The sequence below is a fragment of the Eptesicus fuscus genome, chromosome 23 (genome assembly GCF_027574615.1).
Source record: "Eptesicus fuscus isolate TK198812 chromosome 23, DD_ASM_mEF_20220401, whole genome shotgun sequence".
In the NCBI taxonomy this organism is placed as follows: domain Eukaryota; kingdom Metazoa; phylum Chordata; class Mammalia; order Chiroptera; family Vespertilionidae; genus Eptesicus; species Eptesicus fuscus.
In genome coordinates this window covers 11,717,897-11,740,571 of record NC_072495.1, presented here as the reverse complement: position 1 = coordinate 11,740,571, position 22,675 = coordinate 11,717,897, and the positions used below count along the sequence as shown (strand labels likewise).

Below are 22,675 nucleotides of genomic sequence, written 5' to 3'. Positions count from 1 at the left end.
ACCTGGGAATGTGCCCTGACCAGGAATCGAACCAGTGACCTTTTGGTTCCTGGGTCGACGCTCAACTGCTGAGCTACACCCGGCTGAGCTATGGCATCTTTTTTTAAAAGTATTTTTTTTATTGATTTCAAAGAGAAAGGGAGAGGGGGAGAGAGAGAGAAACATCAATGGTGAGAGAGAATCATTGATTGGCTGCCGCCTGCATGCCCCGCACTGGGGATTGAGCCCACAGCCCCAGCACATGCCCTGACTGGGAATCCAACCGTGACCTCCTGGTTCATAGGGTGACGCTCAACCACTGAGCCACGCTGGCTGGACTAATTATGGTATCTTAGTTAACTGGCCTCGAGAGAAGGGACTTGGGGAGAGGGGAGAGGGGGTGTCCAGGCAAAAGGCAGGGGTGTGGGGGTGTGGTTTGGCCTTGGGGGAGGGGGCTGAGAAGAGATGCCTAGGGTCTCCCGAGGGGGGGGGGGCAGGGTGTTTGGGAGTCTCATCCCTGAGCCTGGCCTGGCTGTGCCCCGACAGAGGAAAGCACCCAACTCCGACAGAAACTTCAGAAAAAGCCCGAGAAGAGAGGAGGCAGTCAAGCCGGGGGAAGCCAGCGTGGCGGTGCCCTGGGGAGGCCGGCCCCACGTGACCCGTCGCGTGGCTGGGGGAGGGTCAGGGCGGGAGTCCTCCGAAAGGCAGAGCGGGGGTCTCGGATGGAGCCGCTCACAGCTGCGCTTCTCCCGAAGCTGTGTCGTGTGGAGGTCGGGAACGGGCAGGAGCGCCAGCGGATGGGCAGAGGAACAAAGTGGCCCTTCCCGACGGCGCCCGGGGTCCAGGCATGAAGTGCATGGACTCTGAGAGCAGGGAGCCGAGGGAAAGACCAGCCTAGAAAGGCCACACACTCCACGGGGAACAGGGACTGGGGGGCGGGGTGCTGGGAGGCCTGTAGGATTCGTCCAGAGCCGGCAGGTCCGCAGAGACAGAAAGCGGGGTGGTGGTGGCCGGGGGCTGGAGGAGGGAGAAAGTGGGGGATGACTGTTAATGGGGACAGGGTTTCCTTTCGGGTGATGAAAATGTTCTGGTGCCCGGCCAGGGTGGCTCAGTGGTTGAGTGTCAGCCTATGAACCAGGAGGTCGCTGGTTCGGTTCCCGGTCAGAGCACATGCCCTGATTGCAGGCTCGATCCCCAGTGTGGGGCGTGCAGGAGGCAGCGGATCAGTGTTCCTATCTCTTTATCCCTTTCCCTTCCTCTCTCTAAAAACAATAAAAACATACTAACGATTAAATAGAAGGTCTCACCTTATAAAAAAAAGAAAGAAGAGAACATGTTTTAGAACTAGATCGAGATGGTGGTTGCACAGCACTGTGAATGTACGAAATGCTACTTTTAAAATGGCTTAAATGGTGACTTTTACGATATGTGAATGTTACAATTTTTTTTTTAATTCTTTATTGTTGCAAGTATTACATATGTCTTCTTTTCCCCCCATTGACCTCTCCCAGTCCGCTCCTGCTGACCACAATTTTTTTTAAAAGGTCAGGCAGCCCTAGCCGGCTTGGCTCAGTGGATAGAGTGTCGGCCTGCAGACTGAAGGATCCTGGGTTCGATTCCGGTCAAGGGCACATGCCTGGGTTGCAGGCTCGATCCCCAGTAGGGGGCGTGCAGGAGGCAACTGATCAGTGATTCTCATCATTGATGTTTCTATCTCTCTCTCCTCCCTTCCTCTCTGAAATCAATAAAAAAAATATATTTTTAAAAAAGGTCAGGCAGCAGCCCCATGATGGGCGTGCGGCCATGTGTCCGTCTGTTAAGGGGGAGAGCGGAGCCCAGCACGGAGCCGCACATGGGCCAGAGAAACATGAGAGACCCCAGAGCCAACACTCCAGGCCCCCCACCTGCGGGAACAGGCCTCCCAGCACCCGCCCCCCAGCCCCTGTTCCCCAACAGCATGCTGAAGCCCCCCTCTCCTCCCCAGAGGACCTATCCGACTCAGAGGAAACCTTCCCCAAGGACATCACCAAGTGGAACTCCAATGACCTCATGGACAAGATGGAAAGCCCCGAGCTGGAGGACACGCAGGGTAGCTGGCTGGCGTGCTGCAGGGCCTGGGAGGGTGGGGGGAGGCCCTCCTCTCTGGCCCAGCTCCGGGGCCTGGGGGCAAGGTGGGGTGAGGGAAACCTGGGCCCCGCCTGTTGCCCTCACAGCCTCTGTCTGGGGGGCCTGGGGCTGGCCAGTTGCCCCTCTGCTCAGCGGACCCCCTGCTTCTGTGTTGCAGATGGGCTGTTCCGTCAGGCCGCCCCCGAGTTCAGGGTGGCCTCCAGCGTGGAGCAGCTGAACACCATCGAGGTGGGTGCCCAGGTGGCAGAGGGTGGGGGCTCTGCTGCTGGTGGTCCCCAGAGCTGCCGGGGGGAGTGGGGGCGCAGGGCTCGGAGGAGTGGAGGCAGGACCTGGCACCCATAGCCTCACTCACGCCCCCCCCCTGGCCTGGGCCCCCGCCCCCGCCGACGTCCCCGGGAACTGGCAGGGATGGTAGGCAGCCTCTGAGGAAGGACCTGACCCAGCTCCTCCCCTGGAAAGTAAAATGAGAAACTTGTAAATTCCAGACCAAACATAAGACCACCCTGTGCTCAGCCTTCCTGCATTTCCTGAAGAAAAAAAGATGGAAGGGGAGGAAGCAAAAGCCGGCTAGGCAGAAGTGATGTGGCCGGCGGCCGCCACCCCGCGGGGGACGGGCGGCGCTCTCGGTGCCCAATAAAGCCGTGTCCGCAGAGTGCCTGTGTCTGCTTTGGGGGTTCTTTGCACGGAGCTCAGGCCCCTCCTGCTGCACCCGTGGGTGGTCAGAGCTGTTTGCACTCGGGGCAGGGGCCCCGCCCAGCGGGGCTGTCACTCACGGCGGCCACCACCCTGCTCTGGCCGCAAGCTGCCCAAGGTGCAGACGGCCCCTGGGGACGGGGACCCCTGGGGAGGTTGGATGGATTTGTGGGGGGGAAGGAGCGTCCATGCTAACCCTCCCCCGCTTTTGGGGTTTTCTGCTCTGAGGTCTTAGGTCCGATGGGTTTTTCCAGAAACGTTACTGGGGTGTTGATTTCCAATTGCTGGTCCATGGCGATAAAGCAGACGGAGCCCCCTCCCCACCACGTGGCACACAGCTCTGACGCCCCGGGACGGGCAGAGGGGGCCGTGCTCGAGATCGGCCGAGGGTGTGCCTGGTGGCCCAGCACGGTGCCGGCACCACCACCCAAAGCCAGATCCCCTTGCCGGCAAAAGCCCCCAAACCGGAGCCTCCTCGCCCGGTCGCGGGAGGAGGTGGCTTTACGGGGACGCGGACGGGTCCCCGGGGTTCTCAGGGCCTGTCGCCCCCATACTGTGGGTTCTGTTCCCACGGGGCTCACGGCGCCGGCAGGGCGTGCCCCACGGAACGCAGGCCCACGTGGGAGAAGCTGTGTCTGAGACTGACCCCCAGGGGTCCCCGAACAGTCCCAGCAGAGGGCACACAGGCAGGATTCCTCGGCTCCCCACCGCCCAGCCCTGCCCAGCCCCGTGGCCGAGCGCGGCGGTCCCGTCCTGGCCTGTGGTCTGGGCAGCTGCTGGTCCCACCCTGCCCTGGGCCATGAATTCATTCCTGCCCCACCGGCGGGCAGCAGCAGGCCGTCCTTGTGTGGGGACAGGTGTTGCCCCCAAACTGTGTCCAGGCCCCGTGGCCCACACTGGCCGATGGATCAGTCCCCTCTTGGGGGTGAGGCAGCCCAGCCGTCCTTCCTCACTTACCCGGAGCCCTGTGCTGGCCTGTGACACCCCCTCTCCCTTCCTGGCAGCCTCGCCAGGGCCAGGGCCCAACCCTCCTCCAGGCTCCATGCTGACACGTAGGTCCTGCAGCTGCCCCGCCTCCTGCCATCGGTGGCCCAGCTCACGCGCCCCTTCGTGCTTCAACTCCTGTTCTGGCCCCTGGCTCCTTGGGGACAAGCTGCTCTCCTCATTCAACTCCCTCCCCCACCCCCACGCCCCCTGACATAATAGGACACACAAGTGGCTCCTCGGCCACCCGTCCCCGTCACACTGGGAGCTGGGGCCCGGAGAGGCCTGGGGATGGCGTCCTAGCCTGGGGTGGCGGCAGATCTGGTTCCGGTCCAGGCGTCTCTGCTCCTGGGCCCTTGGTCTCGTGGAAAGTCAAGAAATGGCAGGGTTTGGGGGCTGTGGGGCCAGGGGAGGGGCCCCATGTAGATGGGGGCGAGCTCATAGCTGCTGGCAGAGCGGCCGGGCCGAGGCCCAGCCCCCAGCCCCTTAAGCAGCCCTGTGACTCGGAGCGGCCGTCGCCCTGCCTGCGGGGCCCGAGACGGACCCGTGCCCGGACACGGACGGACGCACCGAGGCCAGCAGCACCCGCTGAAGACCTGGAGTCGGGTCCTCAGAGGGAGCAAGGGGCTCCGTTCCCGGGGGAGTTGACACCCGCCCCTCGCCCACGCAGGACGAGGCCAGCCCGCCGCTGGCCATGCCGCCCTCCAAGATCCACGTGCTGCTGCTGGTGCTGCACGGGGGCACCATCCTGGACACGGGCGCCGGGGACCCCAGCTCCAAGCAGGGCGACACCAACACCATCGCCGCCGTGTTCGACACCGTCATGCGCGTGCACTACCCCAGCGCCCTGGGCCGCCTCGCCATCCGCCTGGTGCCCTGCCCGCCCGTCTGCGCCGATGTCTTCGCCCTGGTCTCCAAGTGAGTGCGCAGGTCTGCGGCCGCCTGTCCCTCTGCTGACTCCCCCCTGACCCCCCCCCCCGTGTTGGGACACCTGTCTGGACGTCCAGACAGGCCATCCAGTCCGTTCTGCCCAGAGGTGGCAAAATCTATGCAGATGGCTGGGCCCAGAGTCAGGAGGGCCGGGGCTGGGGCCGAGCCTCTGTGTCCCCACGTGGGGATGCTCACCTGGCGCCCAGACTCGGGGCCTTACTCCCCAGCCCTGTCCCACGCCTGCCCGTCCCCACCGGGTCTGCTGAGTCAAGGCTGAGGCTCTCCGGGTGGAGGCGCTCCAGGCCTGCTGCTCAGGGCAGGGGAGAGGGGCTCCGGGGCTGACCTGAGGCTCCGGGGCTGACCCGAGGCCACGGCTCTGCCCTGACCGGGCCCCCTCCCCCAGCCTCAGCCCCTACAGCCACGACGAAGGCTGTCTGTCCAGCAGCCAGGACCACATCCCCCTGGCCGCCCTGCCTCTGCTGGCCACCTCCTCACCCCAGTACCAGGAGGCGGTTGCCACGGTGATCCAGCGGGCCAACCTCGCCTACGGGGACTTCATCAAGTCCCAGGAGGGCGTGACTTTCAATGGGCAGGTGAGTCGTGGGGTCAGGGGAGGCAAGGCCGAACACCCCGGTGGGGGGCCTGCCTGGACCCCCGGCCCAGCCGTGGCAGGCGCTTCGGTGGACCCCAGCCTGCGTCCCGGCGAGCAGGGCTGGCGCTCAGCCCCGAGGCCCCTCTCCCTCCAGGTGTGCCTGATCGGGGACTGCGTGGGGGGCATCCTGGCGTTTGACGCCTTATGCTACAGCAGCCAGCCGGTGTCTGAGAGCCAGAGCAGCAGCCGCAGGGGCAGCGTGGCCAGCGTGCAGGTACCAGGGATAGAAGCTCAGTCCCTGGCCAGTGGGCTGGGGGGACGGGGGACAGTGGGGCATGGGGGGCAGGCTTGTCCTCTCTCTGGCTTGGGTGAGAGCCTGGCCGGGCAGTGGGCCTGCAGTCAGGAGGGACGACCCCGAAGGGGCCAGGCCAGTCGCCTCCTGGCAGTGAGCCTGCGTGGGCTGTTCCAGGACACGGACCTGCTGTCCCCGGGCATCCTGGTGAATTCGTCGCACAGTGCCGGTGGCGGCGGCGGCGGCGGCGGCGGCGGCAGCCTGGAGAGCAGTAGGCACCTGAGCCGCAGCAACATCGACATCCCCCGCAGCAATGGCACCGAGGACCCCAAAAGGCAGCTGCCCCGGAAGAGGAGCGACTCGTCCACCTACGAGCTGGACACCATCCAGCAGCACCAGGCCTTCCTGTCCAGGTGGGCGGGGCTGGCGGGGGGCTGGGGGTCAGATCAGGAGGCCCACCGCCAGGGGGGGACGGGGCCTCCCAGAGGGAGGGACGGCCAGTGCCAGGGTCCCGGGGGCCCCCAGCTCTTCAGCAGGAGAAGGAGGGTTGCAGGGTACAGTGTGGTCCTGTCCATGCTGAGGGCCATCCTGAACCAGAGGGGACAGATTGTCGGGGGGAAGCAGGGGCAGAACTGACCAGGGCAGCCTGGTCCCGGTCATGTCGGTCCCAAAGGCGATGGACCCCCTAGAGAGGCGGGACCCTCTGTCCTCAGAGGTGTCCTGGCCGCCCTGGGGCAGCTGCACCTGGAAGGCAGCACAGGGGTGCAGCCTCTTTGGGCCTGATGACCCCTCAGGGGCCTCCTTCGGGGGCCGCGGAGGGCAGGCCAGCCCCGAGAAGGGCCTCGGTGTGACCTGGCGCGCGCCCCCCTGCAGCCTCCATGCGAGCGTGCTGAGGAACGAGCCCGGCTCCCGCCGCTCGAGCAGCTCCACCATGCTGGACGGCACGGGGGCCCTGGGCAGGTTCGACTTTGAGGTCGCCGACCTCTTCCTCTTCGGGTGCCCGCTGGGGCTGGTCCTGGCCTTGAGGAAGACGGTCATCCCCAGCCTGGATGGTGAGAGCCCTGCCGGGGTGGGGTGGGGCGGGTGATACATGATCAGAGCGTAGGGTCTCTGTGGACCCTTCTAGGCCATGGTCACGTCCATATCAGCCTCTTTTTTGTCCTCCGCACCAGGGGCCCATCCCTCTCCCATGCTCCTGCTTCAGCAGCTCAGCCCCTGGCCCCTGTGTCCCAACACCTGCTGTTTCATTTCTTCTCCAAGTCCCTGCCCCCCCGCCCCCCGCCTCTGGGAGCTGTGGTCCGGATAGGAAAGGGAGCCTTCTGGGGTCAGATGGGGATAGACGCAGTCTCCCAGGCCCTAGGTCTTCCCGAAAGGAAGAAGGATGCAGCCAGGCACCCCCAAAGCCTTCCTGGTTCAGTGGCCTTGCAGCCCCGGAGCTGCCACAGCCACGCTGCTCCAGGGACCCTCCTCACGTCTACACAGACAGAGGCGAGATGTAGGGGCTGAGCAGTCTGTCAGCAGCGGTCCCTGCCCGGTGCCCCCCAGGATCAGCCAGTGTGGCCCTGCCATCCTCACTGCGGGGCCCATGTCACAGTCCCCAGGTAACAGAGGAAACAGGCTCAGCGAGCGTTAGACACGGGCCCAAGAGCAAGTGGACAGGGCCTGACGTAGGGACAGTGGTGTTATGTGGAGGGTAATGTGGCAGAACTACACGTGCTGATGTAAAAGACGCCAAAATTCTGTGTGTTAAATGAAAAAAAAAAAAAAAAGGCAAAGTTCAAAAAGTATAGCATATGTTCCTATCCATGTGTGTGATTTATTTTTATTTTTATTTTTTTAATATATTATATTGATGTTTTACAGAGAGGAAGGGAGAGGGAGAGTTAGAAACATCGATGAGCTGCCTCCTGCACACCTCCTACTGGGGATGTGCCCGCAACCAAGGTACATGCCCTTGACCGGAATCGGACCTGGGACCTTTCAGTCCGCAGGCCGATGCTCTATCCACTGAGCCACACCGGCCAGGGCTCATGTGTGTGATTTAAAAGTGAACACACACTACCGACAGCTTATACAGGTTCTCCACCCCCCCAGCCCTCCCCCCCGCCCTCCGACAGTGGAGCATCCCTCTGAAACATTTCATACGCCAACGTGGCATAAATCAGAGAGGCAATTACCATTAATTTATGTGGGACATTTTTTTGAGCGCTCCCAGACCCGAAAATAACCTTCCAAATGATACCAAATACGCTTAATTACATCCAGTTTTTACAATAAGCATAACACCCTTACGAGGTCTCCTAGCCTTCCGACAGCTTAGGACGCGTCTTGCTAACAGCTGCACAAAATAAACGGAGATAAAGCGCAGATGCTCACCGACAGTTCAGAGCTCTGGCGGCTGGGTGCTGCCACGCCGGGTGTGGTTGGTTCCAGGGAGGGAGCTTGGCAGGGCCGCTCGGCTGCCTCTACAGCAGCTCATGCAAAACGAACGCTGAAACCTGTGCAGGTGGTTCCGTCGGTTGGAGCGTCGTCCCGTACACCCAAAGGTTGCGGGTTCGATCCCTGGCCAGGGTACGGGCGGGAGGCAGCCAGTCGATGTTTCTCTCTTCCCCCCCCCCCCCTTCCTCTTTCTCCAAAATAATAAAAACCTGTTCTCGGGTGAGGATTTACAAACAGATGCTGACCCCTCCTTTTACTTTTCTTTGTGAAAGTGACCGTGCCCTTGGGGTTTCTTTTCGTTAGCGAAATTGGGTACAGACGGTCCCCCCAACTGATGATGGGTGTGACTTTCGATTTTTCAACTTTGCAGTGGTGCAAAAGCGATACCCAGTCAGTACAAACTGAACTTCAAATTTTGAATTCTGATATCTTCCCAGGCTAGCAGTATGTGGTGTGATACTCTCTCATGATGCCGCGCATTGTGAAACAAGCTTTATGGAGACGATTTTGCTCAACCGTAGACCAAACTAAGTGTTCTGAGCATGTTTGAGGGGGGCTGGGCTAAGCCATGATGTTCGGCAGGTTAGGTGTAGCAAATGCATTTTCGACTGATGATGCTTTCCACTTACAGTGCGTTTATTGGGACCTAATCTCATCATAAGTCGTAAGTCGAGGAGCGTCTGTATTAACATAGGTCTTTCCTAAAAGCAGAGGATGGATACCTGTGCTTACATTCTGTGTGTGTGTGTGTGTGTGTGTGTATACTTACATTCTTTTTTTAAAAAAATATATTTTATTGATTTTTTTACAGAGAGGAAGGGAGAAGGATAGAGAGTTAGAAACATCTATGAGAGAGAAACATCGATCAGTTGCTTCTTGCACACGCCCTACTGGGGATGTGCCTGCAACCAAGGTACATGCCCTTGACCAGAATCGAACCTGGGACCCTTGAGTCCGCAGGCCGACGCTCTATCCACTGAGCCACACCGGTTAGGGCTGTACTTAACATTCTTACATCCATGTGAAGTGGTTGGACTTGCAGCCCATTCTGACAACCTAGGAGACATTTCCAACCCCAGCAGGCAGGCGCCCTGCTCCACTAGGCATGCGTGAGAGGCTCCCTAAAGATGCTGGTGGGACTCCAGCCACGGGGCTCGGAGGTGGAAGGCAGCCTTCCATTGAAGTCTTTTCTCATGTACTCTTGTATTTGAAAAACGGTTTTTACCATGGTTATTACAACGTTTCAATTTTGTTTTCAATGTTGTTGTTGTTGTTAGTCCTCACCTGAGGATTTTTTTCCCTTTGCTTTTTTTTTTAGAGAGTGTGGAAGGGAGGGAGGGGGAGAGAGAGAGAGAGAGCAACATCAGTGTGAGAGACACATGGACTGGTTGCCTCCCCCAACCCAGTTACGTGCCCTTGACCGGGAATCGAACCCGCGATCCTTATGTCCAAGAGCCAACGCTCTAATTACTGAGAAAAAACTGCCAGGGCTAACTTTGCAATGAAAAGGAAAAGGTTAATCAAAGGAAGATGGTCCAAACAGATCCCAAATTCATAGACACACTTTCAGGTTTTCCGTATCCGGACCACCACCGCACCCGCCCTGCTGTAGGCCCTGCTCAGTTCTAGGCCCCGCCCTGCTCCAGGCCCCGCCCAGTCATAAGCCCCGCCCTGCTCCAGGCCCTGCTCAGTTCTAGGCCCCGCCCTGCTCTAGGCCCCGCCCAGTCATAAGCCCCGCCCTGCTCCAGGCCCCGCCCAGTCATAAGCCCCGCCCAGCTCCAGGCCCCGCCCAGTCATAAGCCCCGCCCTGTTATAGGCCCCGCCTTCTCGGGGCGGAGCTGGCCGTCGGGCGACTCCACCCCCTTCCCGCCCCCAGTTTTCCAGCTGCGGCCGGCCTGCCAGCAAGTGTACAACCTGTTCCACCCCGCGGACCCGTCGGCCTCGCGTCTGGAGCCCCTGCTGGAGCGGCGATTCTACGCCCTGCCGCCCTTCAGCATCCCCCGCTACCAGCGCTACCCGCTGGGGGACGGGTGCTCCACGCTGCTGGGTGAGAACCCCGCGGGCGGCGGGGTGCTGGGGGAGGGAAGGTGGGTGGGTGGGTGCCGCTCCTCGGTGCTCCAGGCCGGGGTGGGCCTGCTGTGCCGGGAAGGGCAGCCTACACGGAACACCTGAGACCCTGGGCACCTGTCTAGGTGAGGGCGCACTGGTCCCACTGGTCCCAGAGTTAGGAATGAGGACAGGGTCTTCAGCCCCATGACTGCGTCCCAACTGCCCGCGGAGGCAGAGCTGAGGACCCGAGGGGCTCTGTGCTGAGCCCCCGGTGCCCAACCCAGATATGGGGGCGCAGGATGGGGGGGCACAGAGTAGGTCTGGGCAGGGAGTGAGTGTGCGAGCTGCCCTCCCAGGGAACGGCCCTGCCCCGCCCACCCCGGCGTGTGTCCCAGTCGTCCTGTCACCTGGTCCTCAAGCCCCGTGTGTCTTGTGTCGGAGCCTGTCCGGACGGTCCACATGAGTGTCTGTTCTTGTCCTCTGTTCTCTCCCCGTCTGCCTCCAGTCGAGACCGTGCAGAGAAACCCCGAGCTGGTCCTGGAGGGCGGCCCCCTGACCCCGCTCCCCGGGGACAGCTTCCTGGAAACCAGTATCCCCGTTCCCGAGCTCACCTGGCAAGACGGGCCCCGCCCGAGCCCGGGCCCGGGCTGTGCTGAGTGTGTGTAACCCCCGTTCGTGATGCTGTCTGCTTCACTGGCTGACGCTGGCCTCGGGGACCCCTCCCGTGCTCCTGGCCACTCGGAGTTTGTGGGACTGAGGTGGAAGGAAGCGGGGCCAGGCGGGACAGGTCCAGCAGAGCAGGTCCCAGTGCCCGCCCTCTGCACACCGGGGCAGAGCCAGGAGGGGGCCAAAGCCAAGGGGGCCCAGGAGCCCCGAGGGGGGAGCAGCTGTCCAGGGTCACCGAGCCCGGGTGCCAGTCCGAGTTCTCTTTCCCCCAGCGTGAGGCTGGCAGGGCAGCCAGGAGACGGGGTGAGGCCTCAAGCCCCCGGGACTCACCTGTTCCCCCGGGAGAAGCCTTCAGTCCCAGTGAGGGGCCGGATTCTCAGGCCTCCTTCCCTCCCTGAGAAGGTCCAGGCACCTCCTGCACCCCATCCATCCAGATATGGGTCCTTTAGCCGAGCCCCTTATCCCAGCTCTGCCCTGCCCTCAGCCCGGGCCCAGGTGAGCCTGGTCCAAGCCCTCCGCTCCTGCCTCGGTCAGTGTGGCCCTTGTGTGAGGGGTGCATGTGAGGCCTCAGCATAGGGCGTCCCTGGAAAGCCACCCCAGGCCCCTGTTGTTAGCGCCCCTCAAACCCAGCTGCCATGGGCTGTGGGTGAGGCCGGGCTGGGCCCTGAAGGCAAGAAGGCTAGACTAGACCACATCAGGGGCAGGGGGTGGGGGTGAGGGGTAAGAAGGATGCCCGGCGGGGGGGCGGGGCGTGAGCCTGGCTGCATTGACTCCCTGTCCACTGTGTCTGTGTCGGTCCCCTGTCCATCCTCCCTTCCTGCCTCAGCTCCGTGCCTGCCCTCTCAGCCCTGAGCAGGCAGGCCCTGGCACACTTGGGCCCCTCCTCGCTGCCAACTCTGGTCTGCCGCTAGAGGTGTCAGCCTCGCCTGGCATAGCCTGGCCCCCCAGCCCATGCTGGACCCTCCCTCCCACTGCTCAGGGCTGCAGGCGGGGCGAGGCCTCTCTTACCCCCGGGTCTCTGGTCCCTGTCCACCTGCAGCGGAGGCGCTCCAGACGCACAACGCACTCTTCCAAGAGCACACGGCGCCCTCCTCGCCCGGCGCAGCCTCCAGCACCCGGGGTTTCCGCCGAGCCAGTGAGATCAGCATCGCCAGCCAGGTGTCGGGCATGGCTGAGAGCTACACCGCATCCAGCATTGCCCAGAGTGAGTTCCCGCCCTGCACTCTCCCCTCTGTCCTGCAGGGGGCAGTGTGCGCCCCAGGGAATAGGTGGCAATGTCTGGACACAGCTGGGGAGGGGGCGCCACTGGCACCTGGTGAGCAGAGACCAGGGATGCTGCTCGACACCCTGTAATGCTCAGGACGCCCCACAACGGAGCGATCCGGCCCCAGGTGTCCACGAGGACGCTGGCGGGAAGGAGTGGTAGAAGGGCCGGCCCAGGGGGCCAGTTCCCGGGGGTGGAGATTGGCGGCACCGCTCAGAAAGATGGGAGGCGGTGGGCCTGGTCCTAGCCCTGGGTGGGTGGGGGGGAGCGTGGAGTGTGGGGTGCTCCCTGAGGGGGTGTTTCTGGGCAAGTGAGGGGAGCTGGACAAGCCGGAGGGTTGGCTGAGGGAGCCAGGGAGGTGAGGCCTCACTGTGGCCCCTGCTACTCCTGCCGCCCCAGGGGGCAGAGGACATGGCGGCCTTTGCTCGGGGGCTCCTGCCCATCTCAGAAGATTCTCTGCAGCTGGGCGGGGTGCGGGTCACCCCTTCTCAGCGCCCCCAGCCGCTGCCCTGCCATCCCCCCCTGCCCTCATGACAGTTCTCAGGCTGCCTGTCAGAGCCGTGGCACCGGGCAGAGGCTGGTACGGTGCTCTCCTGTGAGGAGGGCCGAGGGGCCTGGCACTCTCCCAGCATCCTCCCTGGCCCGCGATGGCAGCGCTGAGGCCTCTCCCTTGTTCTTGTTCTCAGAGGCCCCAGTGCCGCTCAGCCATACCCCCAGCGTCAGGCGCCTGTCCCTGCTCGCCCTGCCCCCCCCACCCCCCTCCACCCCGGGTCCCCGCCCGCAGGCCAGGCGGGTGAGCCCCCACCTCCCCGACTTGGACATCCGAGAAGGTACCGGGCGTCACATGCCCTCCACCCACTCGCCGCCTCCTCACCGGGGTCACCGCTGTTTCCAGGCACATGTCACTGCTGGGCTCTGCTCACCTGCCCGCTGAGGCCTAACCGGGGAGCCCGAGGCTGGGCTGGGCGCCCTCGGACATCCAGGGAGGAGGCAGGAGCAGCTGGAGTTGGGGGGGACCCATGGAGCTGGAATGAGGGGGTGGGGGGCCAGGACTGTGGTCAGGCAGGCTGCCGGCAGAGGGCAGGGGGACCCCCTTTATGAGTTTCCTGGGCATTTCCTGCATGAGCCTCATCTCTCTAGCCCGGGTGGTCGCCAGCCCCGAGTGGGAGTGGAGATTCGCTCGGCCGGTCTGACCTCACCAGCTCCCAGGCGCTGAGTGGGACGCAGGCCCTCCCTTGGCCCAGGGTTCTAATAACCTCTGATGGGAAGCCTTTCACAGCCTGAGGCCTGGGGGGGACGGGGGCCAGGGGAGCACAGCAGTGGGGCCCAGGGCAGGGTCACCAGGATCGGCGACAGGACCAGGGATAGCGCGTCCTGCCTCCAAAGGCTCTTCCCCTCCCCCTCTGAGCCCACACCCCCACCTGCCCCTGGCGCCCTGCCTGCTTGCCCCTGTCCTGCCCCCTGGCCCTTCCCCTGCCCCCGTTACCCAGCCTGGCAGGGGGACTCTCGCTTCGGCTGCTGCCCTTTCCCTGGTTGGAGGAGGGTCTCCGCCTTTGGACTGAGCCCGGACTGAGGGGTCAGGGGACCCTCGGGGGTCCCAGCCCCGTCACCGCCCCTGCCTCCTCCTGGCAGTTGCTGCGAAGTGGTGGGGCCAGAAGCGGATCGACTACGCCCTGTACTGCCCCGATGCCCTGACGGCCTTCCCCACCGTGGCCCTGCCACACCTCTTCCACGCCAGCTACTGGGAATCCACCGATGTGGTCTCCTTCCTGCTGAGACAGGTACCGGGGGCCACTGCCGGGCACCCAGAGGGGCTGCTGACGAGGAGGACAGTGGGGACCCTGCCCTCTGACCCCATGGGACAAGAGCAAGCAGGATGGAAGAACCTGTGGGGAAGTTGAGATGGGGTGAATGCATTTGCAGTCGTGGGACACGTGTAAAATTGGGGGGCCCAGAGCGTGGGCCCTAGTGGGTTGAATAGTGCCCCCCAAACCCTCACAGCTTCCTATTTTTTTAATGTTTTGTTTTTTTATAATCCTCACCCGAGGATATTTTTCCATTGATTTTTAGAGAGAGTGGAAGGGAGAGGGAGAGGGAGAGGGAGAGGCGGAGAGAAACACCGATGTGAGAGAGACACATCGATTGGTTGCCTCGACCAGGGCTGGGAGCCTGCAACCGAAGTAGTGTCCTTGACCATTATCGAACCCGGGACCCTTCAGTCCACAGGCCGATACTCTATCCACTGAGCCAAACTGGCTAGGGCAATGTTGTTGTTTTTTAATTGATTTCAGAGAGAGGAAGGGAGAGAGAGAGAGAAGGAAGCATCAATGATGAGAGACAATCATTGATTGGTTGCCTGCTGCATGCCCTCTACTGGGGATCAAGCCGGCAGCGCTGGCATGTGCCCTGACCAGTATTTGAACTGTGACCTCCTGGTTCATGGGTCACTGAGCCACACCGGCTGGGCAACAGCTTCCTATTTTCGGATCCTAGAACAGGAGGCCCAGGCTCGAGCCTGCTCCATGTGCCTTCTCCCCCTCTCGCTCCCAGGTCATGAGGCACGACAACTCCAGCATCTTGGAGCTGGACGGCAAGGAGGTCTCGGTGTTCACCCCCTCGAAGCCGAGGGAGAAGTGGCAGCGCAAGAGAACCCACGTGAAGCTGCGGGTGAGGGTCCTCTGGGTGCCTGGGCTCCAGGCGTGTTGTCCTGTGGAATCCCCACAAGGAGACCCATCTCACAGATGCAATGACTGAGTCCCAGGAAGCGTGCTGTCTCTTTTATCCTCCGTCTGTGAGACCGGAGCCAGGACCCCACTTACAGACAGGGAAGCGCAGCAGGCTCCCTCATTTCCCCACGGCCACGTGGCTCCGTGGCTGAGCTGGACTTGAACCTGGGCTTTCTGGTCTTAAGCCCAGCTCCCCCCACAGGCCCACAGGAGGCCTGAGCTGAGCCCAGGAGACCCCAACCGCCCCTCCATCCCCCACCCTGACCCAGCCTCGCCCCTCCCCTTCCCAGAACGTGACAGCCAACCACCGGATCAATGACGCCGTTGCCAACGAGGATGGCCCGCAGGTTCTGACGGGCCGGTTCATGTACGGGCCCCTGGACATGGTCACCCTGACAGGGGAGAAGGTAAGGACACGGGGAGACGGCGGGAGCCCTGCCTGCCTCCCTGTGGCCGGGTGTGGGGGTGGGAGGCCAGGGGCACAGCCCACTCGTGACCAGCCTGCCCGGCTCCAGGTGGACGTGCACATCATGACGCAGCCGCCCTCGGGTGAGTGGCTGTACCTGGACACGCTGGTGACCAACAGCAGCGGGCGCGTGTCCTATACCATCCCCGAGACGCACCGCCTGGGCGTGGGCGTCTACCCCGTGAAGATGGTGGTCAGGTATGCGCCTCATTGGGGCGGGCAGGCGGGTGGGGTCCTCCTCTGGGACAGGAGGAAGGGACTCTGGTGAGTTCTGATGAGCCGCCCCTCCCCCCCAGGGGAGACCACACGTTTGCCGATAGCTACATCACCGTGCTGCCCAGGGGCACGGAGTTCGTGGTCTTCAGTATTGACGGCTCCTTTGCCGCCAGCGTGTCCATCATGGGCAGTGACCCCAAAGTGCGGGCCGGGGCCGTGGACGTGGTGCGGTGAGTGGTCCCGAGGCGCGTGGTGGGTGGGCCCGGGTGCCAGAGTAGGGGACATTTGGCAGGGAACTTGAAGTTAGCACCAGCACTTATTAGCTGTGTGACCTTCACTTGACCTCTTTTTTAAAAAATATTTTTTTTATTGATTTCAGAGAGGAAGGGAGAGGGACAGAGATAGAAACATCAATGATGAGAATCATTGATTGGCTGCCTTCTGCATGCCCCACCCTGGGGATTGAGCCCGAAACCTGGGTATGTGCCCTGACCAGGAACCGTGACCTCCTGGTTCATAGGTCAACGCTCAACTACTGAGCCACACCAGCCGGCTTCATTTGACCTTTTTTTTTTTTTTTTTTAATATACTTTTATTGATTTCAGAGAGGAAGTGAGAGATAGAAACATCAATGATAGGAGAATCATTGATTGGCTGCCTCCCACACGCTCCTACTAGGGATGGAGCCTGCAACCTGGGCCCATGCCCTTGGCCGGAATCAAACCCGGGACCCTTCAGTCCACAGGCTGACGCTCTATCCCCTGAGCCAAACCAGTGAGGGCTCATTTGACCTCTTGATGTTGGTGCTTCAGGCCCCTCGCTGGGAAGTGGCCCTCACAGACCAGGCACACTGTGGGACGGTGTGGCTTAGGCGTGGGTGCTACACAAGGGCCGCCACCGTGTTGTTGCTACTGTTATTGTTGGAGCCGGGCCAGAGGTGCCCTCTTCTGTGGCCCAAGTCGGGGCTGGCTGGGCAAGGTGACAGGGTCGCCCAGGAAGGGGGACGGGGTGGCTGTGGGACACCCAGGCCTGCCCCTCGCTCCCCAGGCACTGGCAGGACCTGGGCTACCTCATCATCTATGTGACGGGCCGGCCCGACATGCAGAAGCAGCGGGTGGTGGCGTGGCTGGCCCAGCACAACTTCCCCCACGGCGTGGTGTCCTTCTGTGATGGCCTGGTGCACGACCCGCTGCGGCACAAGGCCAACTTCCTGAAGCTGCTCATCTCCGAGGTGGGTCCTGGGCAGAAGGGGGGGGAGTGGGGGGAGCGGGGAGTAGAAGGCCGTGCCTGTGCCCACACCGTCTCACCCTCAGCTGCACCTGCGCGCGCACGCGGCCTATGGCTCCACCAAGGACGTGGTGGTCTACAGCTCCATCAGCCTGTCCCCCATGCAGATCTACATCGTGGGCCGGCCCACCAAGAAGCTGCAGCAGCAGTGCCAGGTGAGTGGGCGGGTGGTGGTGGGCAGCACAGGGGGGCAGCCACGAGAGCCCTGCCCTGCGGCAGCCCCCGCCCTCACTGCCCCTCCCCTGCAGTTCATCACCGACGGCTACGCGGCCCACCTGGCCCAGCTCAAGTACAACCACCGGGCGCGGCCGGCCCGCAACACGGCCACCCGCATGGCGCTGCGCAAGGGCAGTTTCGGCCTGCCCGGCCAGGGCGACTTCCTGCGCTCCCGGAACCACCTGCTCCGAACCATCTCGGCCCAGCCCAGTGGGCCCGGCCTCAGGCACGAGCGGACGCAGAGCCAGCCGGACGGCGAGCAGCGAGGCCAGCGCAGCATGAGTGTGGCGGCTGGCTGCTGGGGCCGAACCATGGCCGGCCGGCTCGAGCCAGGGGCAGCCGCGGGCCCCAAGTAGGGGACCCTTCGAGAGGTGCTGTGGTCTCCATGGTGCTAGGCCAGGCGGCCGCCCACCAGGAGGCCTGGCCGGGGCACATGCGGCGGCTGGGGACAGACTTGTCCCAGGGCCCAGCAGAGGACACCGGCCGTGCCACACACAGCCCTCCCAGCCCTGCCTCGTGTCCTAGGGTCTTCAGGGGTTCCTGTTGGAAGCTGGCAGGACAGCCAGCCCCAAGACGACAGAGGGACCAGGACCCCCCATGTGGCCCAGCCTTGAAGGTTCTCCTGGACAACTGCCCTGCGTTGACCTCGCAGCGTTCTGACGCCAGGCCTGGGCCCAGCCTGCCACCTCCCTGGCCACTAGCTTGCCCCGACCCCCACGTCGCCTCCCACCGGGTCGCAGCTGCTGCTTGTTAATGCGAGTTCACTCTCCAGCCTCACTGGTTTTGCACTGGTTTTTGCGAGCAGAGACCCATTGTCCTCTCCTGTGGCTACAGACGCATTCACCCACATGAACAGTCAACTTCTGCGGATCCAGGACCTCGTGCCACACGGAAGGCCCCAGGGCAGCAAACCCTGTGCAAGCAGGAGAGCGGCCATATCTTAATTTCTGCAGCTCCGCCTGGAGCCCAGGGAGGCCGTGGGCCTGGCATCACCGCCGGCTCTGGCACAGCCCGGGCGGCAAGGCCCATGAAGCCCTGACCGCCTCTCCCACTCCTCACCTCGGCCTCGGCCCGGCCCGCCCGCGTTTCTACACCTTTCTACTTCTCCGATCTGATTTCTACGAGGTTTTTTTAAATGAGCAATCCTGGGCTGCTTCCTTTTCTTAACTCTCTCAGTACCAAGCGCAGCCCCTCCCCATGGAGACACCCAGCACTGTGAGCGAGTCCAGCCTGGCTCTGGGGCCCAGGCCCAGCCTCCTGCCCCCGCGGAGGGCTGTGGGCTCCTGCCCCACCCGACCTGTTAATCCCACCGAATTTCTACTCGGATGGGTGGGGCACACACTTAGGTTTTTCTTAATGCCAATTCCGTTCCCATGCCGAGTCTAAGAAGCCACAACTTCTGTCATTAGCTTGAGTGCAGGCAGCTGCGGCTTCCCATCCTCCCTGGTCCAGACCACGCTGTCCTGCACGGGTCTGCGCGCCAGCCCTCCCGCCCCAGGCCCGGCTGTGATCTCAGCCGTGGCGCTCGGTTCCGGCAGCCCCTCTGCGGCTCCACCTTCTTAAAGGCCGGGGAGCCTGCCTGGCCCCCTGGCCCCCTGGCCATCCAGCCCGAGGCTCCATATCTGAGAAGCTGCTGCCAACCTGGATATGGCCTCGGGGCCTCACGGGCTGGGGTGTGGAGGTGCCCCAACCGCCGTTAACATTTCCCCGTGTGTAGATATGTACAGTCAAAGGGTCGTGTAAATGTTCTGCGAGGGGGGCCCATACAGAGTGAAAGCTATTTATTTTGTGCAGAGAAAAATGGAGGGATGGGACCTTCAGGTTTATCCGTATTTAAGATGTAGCTTTTTTTGTTGTTTTGGGCGTTCTGTATAAAGCACCGATTATTTTATAGACCGAGTCCTAATGTAACTGTTGCAGTGGAAGTGCAATATCTGACCCCCTGCTCCCCAGCGGGGAATTGCTCGGCTGACAATCAGCCCCGCGAGGGGCCCTGTGGCCAGTGCCGCCGCCTCCGCCGGCCCCACCTGGCCCGTCTGGCCCACGCCTGGATGACTAGCCATCGGAGAAGCGCCTGGAAGAGCTCGGCCCGCCTGCAATAAAGGCTGAGGCTCCTTGGCCGGGGGAGGCCGTGTGGGCAGGGGGCTGGCCTCTCCCAGCGGGCAGCCCCCCACAGCTCTGCGCTCCCCGCCTTCCTGCCCAGCCGCCAGCCATGCCAAGGACAACAGCAATAGCCCCGGGCCTCTCCTTAGCCATAGATGGTGCGGCGGGCAGCCCAGCCTCCCCGCCGCCGTCTCCTGCGTCCAGGTGTGCTTCCTGCCCCCCTGACCCTTCCCTTAGGCACAGTCTCCTCTGAGGAAGCACCAGTTTCTCAGAAACGGGGAGAGCAGAGTCCTTCAAAAAATACCAAAAATGTTTACAGCGTCGGGTGCTGAGCTGCAGGGCTCAGGCCTGACCGGTCATTACCAAAGGGTGAGGCGGGCCTTGCTGACTGCCCCCCACCGGGGCCTGTTAGGGTAGCCGCCTTCGCCCCACTCCCAGCCCCGCCCCAGCCAGCCTCGGCCCACACCGCCCCACCTGCCTTCTCCTGGATCTTCAAAGAGGGAGTCCGCAGAGACCCACACCCTGCCCAGCTCCGTCTGAGCTGCCCACCCGCCAGCCACGTTGGTCTACGTCTCAGCCCCCTCCTGTCTGTCTGTCTGTCCAGGCCATGTGTGAGCCGTGTCCTGACTCCCCCGGCCCCCACCCTTGCTGTCCCCGCGCCATCGGGCCTGAGTGTGCTCTGTACCCAGTGCCATTGTCCGTCACACCAATTAAAGAAGCTCGGAGGCTTCCTTCTGGGTCTCGTTACTGCACCGGCCACCAGAGCAGTGGGGGGGGGGGGGGGGGGGGGCCCGCACAGGGCTTGTGCCGTACTCAGCGCCAACTGCACCCATGGCAGCACTGGACCACCCGGCCCAGCACAGGGACTCCGGCTGTTGTCACCTTCGGGCTGGACGCAAAGGGCAGCAGTGTCCCTCCCAGCCTGAGGCCATCGGGTTAAAGAGCCAAGTCTCCAGTTTGGGAAGCGGCTGGGGTGGGGGTGACCCAGGCGGGCTCACTGAGGACGAGCGCACGACCACCAGGGCACACCCACTTCCCCGCAGTCGGCGGCACCTTCCCTCCCTCTCACCACAAGAAGCACCCACACGAGACGTCTCAGCCAGGGGACGTTTAATGCCGGGGCGGTGGTGCTCCTTCGGGAGAAGGGAGCTGAGGAGGACAGTGACCCGGTCCTCCATCCCTGCGGCTGGGAGGCGGCTGCACCAGAGGCCGGTCCACAGGAGAGAGGACAGACAGCACCCAGGTGGCCTCCTGCTGCCCACCCTGTCATGCCACCAACACCGCCCACAGACCTTGGTCCGCCAGGGCCTCAGGGCAACAGCCCCGCTCGCATCTGGAAGGCCAGGCCGTCCCCTCGGGTGGCTTGCTAGGTAAGAAAGCACAGAGGAGGGGGCACGTCACAAACAGAGCGGAGGCTGGGCCCCGGGCGGCGGGGTGACACCCACCTTGTTGATCTCCCGGTGCCGTTCCTTGGTTACGATTTCCTCTAAGACCTCGCCGTCTCCCTTAATGAGCCTGGGGAGGAGGGGAGCGGGCTGAGCCTCTAATGCCAGAGCAACAGAACCGCAAGTGCCCGGCAGAGGGGTGCCGGGCCTCGGGCCCCAGCCCTCCGTCTCTCCCACCCTCGGGACAGGGATAGAGGAGGCCGGGTGGGCTCTGCCATCAGATCAGCCAACAGTGGCTCTGATGACCCTGCAGCTGCTTCGGGCTCGGGGGAGGAATGGCGTCAGGAGTCCCTCAACACGTGACTTTCCCATCCTTGGCCTTTTTATAGCAGCAGCCACCTCCCCTCCTCCTGCAAGTGCGGGCCAGGGGCTGGGCTTCGCCGCCCACTCCCCACCTGGTGCGGCCGGTCTCCGGGTCCACCACCTTGCGGATGATGCTCTGCCGCGCGTCCCACTCCTCCTTGGTCATGGGCTTCATGGCCTGGATGCGCGATTTCTGCTCATCTGTCAGGACTGGAAGGGGCGACGGCAGGGAGGTGGTGGTCGGACCGCAGGGAGGGGACCCTCCCGGGCCCGCACACCCGGCAGCACGCACACCCGGCAGCACCGTACCTGGGCCGTCCTCCTCCTCCCCGGCAGATCGGTGCCACTGGTCCAGCGAGGGGCCTGGCAGAGCCTCCGGCGGCGGCACCTTCGCCTTCTCCTTGTCTTTCTTCTTCAGCTTCTTCTTCCTTTTCTTCTTCTTCTTCTTCCTCTTCTTGTCCTTGTGCTTCTCCCGCTTCTTCCGGCCATGGCTGGAGGACGAGGAGGATGAGGAGGAAGAGGAGCTGGGAGAACTGGAAGAGGAGGAGGAGGAGCTGGACCGTGGTCTCCTCCGGGCCTGGTGTTTGCTTCTCTCTGTGATGCAGGGAGAAGGTGAGGCTGGAAGGTCGGGAGGGGAGTAAACCGCCCCCCTGGCTCTGGGTAAAAGAGTGAGACCTCCTGCAGGGATCAGCACTCTCCCCAGAGGCACTGTCTGACCAGGTGCAGGGCGCCCCAACCCCCGAGCTCAGGCCCCGCTGCACAGAAAGCGCGACTAAGCGCTCGCACGAAGCGATGCATGCTCAATGGGCCGGCCCTGCCCCTGGACCCGGGGTGTCTTTTCAATCCGGACATCCACGCTGTACTCTGCACCCCTCTGACCACCGCCCCCGGCGATTTCCCTGCAACCGTCCCCAGGAAGCCCGCCCAGCTGACCTTCCCACTCCCCGCGGCCTCACCCTCCGCCCCCGAGGAGGTGGTGCTGGCCTTGCGGCCGTGGGACCTAGAAGCCGAACAGCTCCCCCGGGCGTCCTTGCTGCTCTTCTTCCTTCTCTTTTCCGACCCTCGCCCCCGCGAGCGGCTGCGACTCCTCGAGCGCTTGCGAGAGCCGCCGGGAGCCATAGCGCCGCGCTCTGCAGACAGGGAGACGCGATCAATCGGAGGCTCTCAGCCCGCAGACTGGGCGCCCAGGCCCTCGGGGCCCGTCCCCCATTCCACCCCGGGGCAGGGATGTGAGCCACCCCGCAGCCACCTCACGATGCTCAACCACCCACTACCTGCTGGGGACACCGGGTCCACCGCCGCGGCCCCTTTAAGGGTCCGCCCCCCGCCGGGAGGCTCCACGCCTGCGCAGGCGGCTCCGGCGTCCCAGGGAACGGCCGAGACCACACCCGCCAGGTGCGTTCTGAATCCCTCTCCAAGCGCGCCTACCCGCACCCTCGCGCCCTCCGCCTCAAGGAAGGTCCCCCGGGTGGCCCGTTCCCTCCTTAACTGACCACCGGGCCCAGCCCCCGCACCACGCCCTCGTGTGAGGAAGCGGTGGCGGCGAGGTGACTTCCGGCCTGGTGGGTACTGTGAGAAGCCGTCCGGCTGCGAAGCGGGGCTGTGCCGCCTTGAGTTCCGTCTCGGGGGCGACTCAGGAAACGGGAGTCTGGCGCGCCCACCTCGGTTTCAGAGGCGAGCTGGGATCCAGATTTCACCTCCAGGCCGGTGCGAGGCCGTGCCTGCTCCCTCAGCTCCCAGCCGAGAGACGTGCTCCGCAGCTTGGCGCCACTCCCCGAGCTCGCAGGCCCTTTGCTGAAGTTGTGCCCTCTTCCAAGATTGCCCTTCCAGGGCCCCCGCAGCACCCGTCTCCCTGACGTCCCAGAGAAAGTGACACCCCCTCCCCCCGCCCTGCGCTC

General features: G+C 63.3%; 2 protein-coding genes across 9 annotated transcripts in view; one reads left to right on the top strand and one right to left on the bottom strand.

Moving 5' to 3' along the window:
- Window positions 1-19,760, top strand: part of PITPNM2 (phosphatidylinositol transfer protein membrane associated 2) — a 98,957-nt gene extending 79,197 nt beyond the window's left edge. The window contains exons 9-27 of one of the 2 annotated variants that reach the window (XM_054712589.1): window positions 1,964-2,068; window positions 2,264-2,334; window positions 4,454-4,701; window positions 5,117-5,306; window positions 5,460-5,579; window positions 5,775-6,010; window positions 6,471-6,649; window positions 9,913-10,083; window positions 10,591-10,743; window positions 11,791-11,955; window positions 12,702-12,845; window positions 13,648-13,796; window positions 14,566-14,682; window positions 15,032-15,148; window positions 15,257-15,405; window positions 15,504-15,653; window positions 16,471-16,654; window positions 16,737-16,865; window positions 16,959-19,760. In XM_054712589.1, the coding sequence (XP_054568564.1) occupies window positions 1,964-2,068; window positions 2,264-2,334; window positions 4,454-4,701; window positions 5,117-5,306; window positions 5,460-5,579; window positions 5,775-6,010; window positions 6,471-6,649; window positions 9,913-10,083; window positions 10,591-10,743; window positions 11,791-11,955; window positions 12,702-12,845; window positions 13,648-13,796; window positions 14,566-14,682; window positions 15,032-15,148; window positions 15,257-15,405; window positions 15,504-15,653; window positions 16,471-16,654; window positions 16,737-16,865; window positions 16,959-17,282 (3,101 nt within the window). In that variant the 3' untranslated portion in view covers window positions 17,283-19,760. Of the gene's footprint in view, window positions 1-1,963; window positions 2,069-2,263; window positions 2,335-2,591; window positions 2,760-4,453; window positions 4,702-5,116; window positions 5,307-5,459; window positions 5,580-5,774; window positions 6,011-6,470; window positions 6,650-9,912; window positions 10,084-10,590; window positions 10,744-11,790; window positions 11,956-12,701; window positions 12,846-13,647; window positions 13,797-14,565; window positions 14,683-15,031; window positions 15,149-15,256; window positions 15,406-15,503; window positions 15,654-16,470; window positions 16,655-16,736; window positions 16,866-16,958 lie in introns of those variants that run through there. The other variant, XM_054712590.1, reaches the window with a different exon arrangement.
- Window positions 19,761-20,122: 362 nt separating this feature from the next.
- Window positions 20,123-22,330, bottom strand: ARL6IP4 (ADP ribosylation factor like GTPase 6 interacting protein 4). Of its 7 annotated transcripts, none has more exons than XM_008142661.3 (6): window positions 22,166-22,330; window positions 21,734-21,907; window positions 21,087-21,371; window positions 20,870-20,987; window positions 20,475-20,544; window positions 20,123-20,395 (listed from the first exon to the last, which is right to left on the bottom strand). In XM_008142661.3, exons 2-6 carry the CDS (start codon window positions 21,894-21,896, stop codon window positions 20,339-20,341), a joined length of 693 nt encoding a protein of 230 aa, XP_008140883.2. In that variant the 5' UTR covers window positions 21,897-21,907; window positions 22,166-22,330; the 3' UTR covers window positions 20,123-20,338. The 7 variants fall into 7 exon arrangements, with proteins under 7 accessions (XP_008140883.2, XP_054568483.1, XP_054568485.1 ...); XM_054712508.1 differs by having other exon boundaries at window positions 22,206-22,330; XM_054712510.1 differs by having other exon boundaries at window positions 22,212-22,330.
- Window positions 22,331-22,675: the final 345 nt, after the last annotated feature.

Bases quoted from the DNA above. Each gene is read 5' to 3' on its own strand.
- ARL6IP4 (XM_008142661.3), bottom strand. From the start codon at position 21,896: ATGGCTCCCGGCGGCTCTCGCAAGCGCTCGAGGAGTCGCAGCCGCTCG. The intron at 20,988-21,086 runs GTACGGTGCTGC...CGCCCCTTCCAG, and splicing joins GGAGGAGGAGGACGGCCCAG to TCCTGACAGATGAGCAGAAA. The intron at 20,545-20,869 runs GTGGGGAGTGGG...CCTCCTCCCCAG, and splicing joins CCGGAGACCGGCCGCACCAG to GCTCATTAAGGGAGACGGCG.